This window comes from Cannabis sativa, chromosome 6 (genome assembly GCF_029168945.1).
Source record: "Cannabis sativa cultivar Pink pepper isolate KNU-18-1 chromosome 6, ASM2916894v1, whole genome shotgun sequence".
In the NCBI taxonomy this organism is placed as follows: Eukaryota; Viridiplantae; Streptophyta; class Magnoliopsida; order Rosales; family Cannabaceae; genus Cannabis; species Cannabis sativa.
The window spans coordinates 72,648,900-72,654,762 of record NC_083606.1 but is presented as its reverse complement, the minus strand read 5'-3'; the positions used below and the strand labels follow the sequence as shown (position 1 = coordinate 72,654,762).

Genomic DNA, 5,863 nt, shown 5'->3' with positions numbered 1-5,863 from the left:
ACCAATAACAATAACAATATATATGTTATATCTTATAGTGTTTATATTCAGGGGCGGACCCACATAGAGGCGAGGTAGGGCAGTCGCCCACCCGGAAAAAAAAAATCGGGAAAAAAAATGTATATGCATTTTACTTAGTTACAGCATATATTTATAAATAAAAGTGATATCTATATATATAAAATAAGCTTTGGTATAATGGTAAAGTCATTTTATGTATCTAAAGGAGATCATGAGTTCTAATCCCGATAAAAGCATGTTTACTTTAGTATTTTACTTTTTGAACCTCTACCAATAATATAATGTTTTAATTATTGAACCAAATATATTTTATTGTTATCTTTTTTTTTTACTTTATACTATATTTAATACTAAAATATAAATTTGCATTAATTTTTAACATGTTATGCAATGTAAAAAAAAAAAGGCGCACCCCTTCACTTATAAAAAAAAAAAGTGTCGTCCCCCCCCCCCCCTCCCCCCTCAACATGAATCCTGAGTCTGCCACTGTTTGTACTTACAATCTTAGCATTTCTTTCTTTGTAGAAAGTTATAGGGGAATTAACAAAAATACTATAAAATAAAATTACAAAAATACTATGACATGGAGTTTTTTTTTTACATTTTTACTGTACTAACCAACTTTACAAAAATACTATGTTTAAAATTTTAAAATTACAAAAATAATATGTTTAAGTAAAATTAAAAAAAAAATAACTCAAAAATAACTAAAAAGATAATCCTAAAACAACTTAATGAACAACATGATCATAATTATAAAACAACAAAAATATAACTACAAAGCAACAGAAAAACAACAAAATATTGACCTAATTGCAATAAGAAAAATCATATCAATTCATCAATATGTTTTTGTACTACGAATTTTGTTTTACTTAGTTTTGATAACAATTGATTTATCTTTTTGCACTATTACATTCTTTTTTTTTTTCATGGACAATTTTCGAAGACTAAGTAATTTTGTAAGAGAGGAAGAGAGTTAAAAACGAGAAATGAAAATATACATTTATATATATATATATATATATTTGTATACATACAAAAGATAAAAAAAATTGAGAAAAAAAATAAAGAGAGAAAGAGAGAGAGAAGAAGGTCATCAACTGACTTAAAAAATAGAGTCACTCAAAACTAATTTTAAAAATAAAGAGGAAAAAAAAAGCTTTTATGATGCTTTAATAAGTAAAAAATGGTAAAAAAAAATTAAGTAAAAAAAATATAAATGTAAAATTTTTCTTGTAAAAGTATAAATATAAAATTTGAAAAAAAGAAATTAATATTTGGTATAAATTTCTCGCGAAAAGGGAGTTTTCGCTCCCAAGGCCCCAAAAATTTAATAAGAGTATTGAATTGAAATCTCATCATAAATTTAATCATACTTTTGTTTTGTTCCAAAGACTTTGACTAAAAATGTAAAAAAAATTAAGTAGAAAAAATATAAATATTAAGTAGAGAAGTTATTTTTTTTATCAAAGTATAAATATAAAATTTAGAAAAAAATTAATATTTAATGTAAATTTCATAGTTATATATTAATGATTTTGGAGGAAACTCCCATGGCCCCAAGAAATTAATAATAGTGTTGAATTGAAATCTCATCATGATTTTAATCAAATTAACTTTTGTTTTGCTCCAAAGACTTTGACTAGTCATTTTTCATTAAAAAAAAAATGTTTTGCTCCAAAGATTTTGACTAATATTCATTTTTCAATTTTTTCTTTTAAAAAAATAATAATTATTAATAATATTTATTTTTCATTAAAATAAAAATAATAATTTATAATTAGTCTCAATTTTTTTTATTTTTAATCGTAAATTTTATTGTGATTAAAAGTACAAAAAAAAATGTAAGACATGCTCATCTTTTATGGATAATAAAAATTTAAAAATCTTAAAAGAATCATTTTTTATTGATACTAAAGTTAAGTAAATATTGAATTTTAAGCATATGGCGTTTTATTATATTTATAATTAAGGTAGCTTAATTATCATCATCAAAACAAAGTTAACTGTTTGTTCCTTTATATGTATGGGTCTGCTTATATATTACTTATATATTAAATTAAAATACGTAAAATTTAATACTGAATAGTGCATGTGACATGATCACTTGTAGTATTACAAATAAAAACAACAAAATAACATTAATTAAATATAAAATTAATATAGAATAATATATGAGAAAGAAAAAGAGTGATTGTGGTTTGTAGTGGTGTACGAGGATTTGGAGTCCTATATATATGTTATATATGAATCCATAATTAAATATAATTAATAATCTATTATTATATTACTTTCTCAATATGATCAAGTTATACTTTTGTTGTTGCTAGCCACGATCTGTAGTAGTCCAGTATGGAGTAGTAGTAATTGCATAGAGAAGGAGAGACAAGCTCTTCTCGACTTGAAGAAAGGCTTTGTCGATGATGACAATCTTCTATCCTCATGGACAAGTAGTAGCTCAGATTGTTGTGCATGGAAAGGTATCAGCTGTCATAACTTAACTCATCATATTATCACTCTTGATCTTCATTCTGAGTCCTACAAAGACCAGTTGGGTGGTGAAATTGGTCCTTCTTTGCTTGAATTACAATATTTGAGGTACCTCGATTTTAGTTACAATCAATTTACTAAAATTCCTGAGTTTATTGGTTCTTTAAGTAGACTCACATATCTCAACTTTGAAGGCAATCCTATTTTGTCCATTCCCTCTCAGCTTGGGAACCTCACAAGGTTGCGATTTCTCAAACTAGGTGGTACTTATGATAACATCATTAGTACTAATCTTGAATGGCTTTCTCATCTCACTTCTCTTAGAATCTTAAGGTTGAGTTACATCAATATAACAAATTCGAAATCCACAGATTGGTTTCACTTGATTAAAAGAGCAAAATCTTTATCAAGTTTAGAGTTATATGGATGTATACTTCAACCAATAGATCATATCTTCACCAACAAAAATTCTTCAAATTCTCTCACCAATCTTGTTATTTCAGACAGTACCATACCTCCCAAAACACTTCCTTGGTTGCTAAATATGAGTACCAATCTAGTTAATCTCACCTACTTGTTCGCAGATTACAAAATAGATGGTCCTCTTCCAAATTCTCTAAAGCGAATTGAATTAGGGGCCGATCAAATTGAAGGTGGAATAGCAAATTTATTGGGGAACCTTTGTAATCTTCAGGAGTTAAGATTATCGAATTGTAATACAACTCTTTTTGATGTTTTAGAAAGTCTTAATGGTTGTGCTAAAGATTCCTTAGAAATTTTAGATTTGTCAGATAACCAACTCAGAGGATCCTTTCCTAATCCTCAAGCATTTCCCATCTTTCTAAGGGAATTATACTTGAGTGGTAACCAAATAGAAGGACCATTGCCCAAATATATATCAATGTTTTCACACCTTAAAGTGTTGGATGTCTCTTCCAATAAACTTAACGGTACATTACCTGAAAGTATAGGTGATCTTCAACATCTTGAGATATTGGATCTCCATTCAAACTCTTTCACTGGTACTTTACCTGAAAGTATTGGTGGGCTTCAACATCTTAAGACATTGCATCTCTATTCAAACTCTTTCACTGGTACTTTACCTAAAAGTATTGGTGAGCTTCATCATCTTGAGATATTGGACCTCTCTTTAAACTCTTTCATTGGTACTTTACCTAAAAGCATTGGTGAGCTTCAGCGTCTTAAGACATTGGATCTCTATTCAAACGCTTTCACTGGTACTTTACCTAAAAGTATTGGTGAGCTTCAACATCTTGAGATATTGGATCTCTCTTCAAACTCTTTCACCGGTACTTTACCTGAAAGTATTGGTGAGCTTCAAAATCTTGAAGAATTGTATCTCGATTCAAACCATTTCACTGGTACTTTACCTGAAAGTATTGGTGAGCTTCAAAATCTTAAAGAATTGGATCTCTCTTCAAACTCTTTCACTGGTACTTTACCTGAAAGTATCGGTGAGCTTCAGCGTCTTGAGACATTATATCTCTCTTCAAACTCCTTCACGCTGCTTACTGAAGTTCATTTTAAAAAGCTTTCCAAATTGAAGGATCTTTATTTATCTGATAACTCCTTAACATTGAGCTTCAATTCCACTTGGGTTCCACCATTTCAACTAGATTATGTACATTTGAGGTCTTGCAAGTTAGGTCCACAATTTCCTACTTGGTTCGAAAACCAAAAAAATATCTCTTCAATTGATATTTCAAATTCTCAAATTCACGATGAAATTCCTGCTAATTGGCTTTTGAGTAGTCCGCCATATTTTCTAAATTTATCTTCAAATCTATTGCGTGGTCCTATTCCACCTCATCTATCGAATGTGAGCATATTGATTCTTTCAAATAATAGATTTACTGATCTAAGGACTTTTCTTTGTTATCCATTACAAGGATCAATAAAAGTTCTTGATATTTCCAATAATATGTTAAGTGGAAGCCTTCCTGATTGCCAATGGAATATGAAGGAATTGATTGTTTTGAAATTAGATAACAATAATTTGTCTGGAATAATTCCAAGATCAATCAGTTTGTTGAATGGAATTCAATATTTGCTTTTGGGGCATAATAATTTCTCAGGAAATCTTCCTTCATCCTTAAAGAACTGTACACAACTTCAAGTTCTTGATGTCGAATATAATAATTTACAAGGAACTATACCATCTTGGATTGGGGAAGGACTCACAAATTTGATTTTTCTACGGATAAGATCAAATCATTTTTATGGAAATATACCACCAAGTATGTGTCATCTTCAAATTCTTCAAATATTTGACATTTCCATAAATGCCATAGCAGGATTTATTCCTTCATGCATAAAAAATTTCACCTCTTCTATGGTAAATGAAAGGCAAGAGAGCAATATTGATATCTCGACAACAGTTGTCATCGAAGAGAATCGGGTTCAAATACAAGAAGAGTATGAAATTGTTACATCAAGTATAGCAACACTCTTGGATTATTAAGAGTGATTGATCTCTCAAGTAACAATTTGACAGGAAAAATTCCTCAAGAGTTGACAAACCTCGTTGAATTGGTTCAACTTAATCTTTCAAGGAATAATTTGAACGATACAATCCCTATGGAGATTGGGAACTTGAAGAAGTTAGACTCTTTAGATTTATCCCACAACAAGCTCTCTGGTGTAATTCCAACAAGCTTGGCAAGTATATCTACTCTGTCTTTGTTGGATTTGTCGAATAACAAATTGTCAGGAAGAATCCCCACCGGCACTCAACTACAAAGTTTTAATGCTTCGGTGTACATTCATAACAATGGCTTGTGGGGACCTCCATTGACCAATTCATATGTTGGAGATGAGTCTCCAAATGGTCCTCAAGATCATTTGGGTGGTGATGAAGATAGTGAAGATTGGATTGACATGTCATGGCTTCACAAGGGAATTTGGGTTGGATTTGTAATTGGATTTGTTGGAGTTTGTGGTAATTTATTACTCAACACTTCTTGGAGACTCAACAATTTCGATTACATGAGAAATATTGGAGATTGGATTTATGTGACTATTTCTGTCAACATAAATTTACTGAAGAGAAGGTTCATTAACAATTAGAAGGTAATGAAGTACTATAGCTTTTCATGTATATATACATATATATATTAGTTGCACATGCATGTCTTCATATTTCTTAATTAACTTTGTTTCCTTGTTTTGTTTCTTATTAGAATATTAATACAATAATAATTAAGGTGGAGAGTTCGTTGCTTTCAAGCTTGAAGAGATTGCAATTGGAAACAGTAATAAAGGAGACTCCAAAATCATCATCATCTTTTATTTATTTGTGTTTGTAATATTACAAAAAGGATTCTCTGTT

At 29.6% G+C, this 5,863-nt stretch overlaps 1 protein-coding gene across 1 annotated transcript; it reads left to right on the top strand.

The window, feature by feature from the left end:
* Window positions 1-2,200: 2,200 nt before the first annotated feature.
* LOC115724683 (receptor-like protein EIX2) lies at window positions 2,201-5,863 on the top strand. Its single transcript, XM_061118319.1, has 3 exons — window positions 2,201-4,950; window positions 4,998-5,604; window positions 5,715-5,863. Exons 1-2 carry the CDS (start codon window positions 3,059-3,061, stop codon window positions 5,599-5,601), a joined length of 2,496 nt encoding a protein of 831 aa, XP_060974302.1. The 5' UTR covers window positions 2,201-3,058; the 3' UTR covers window positions 5,602-5,604; window positions 5,715-5,863.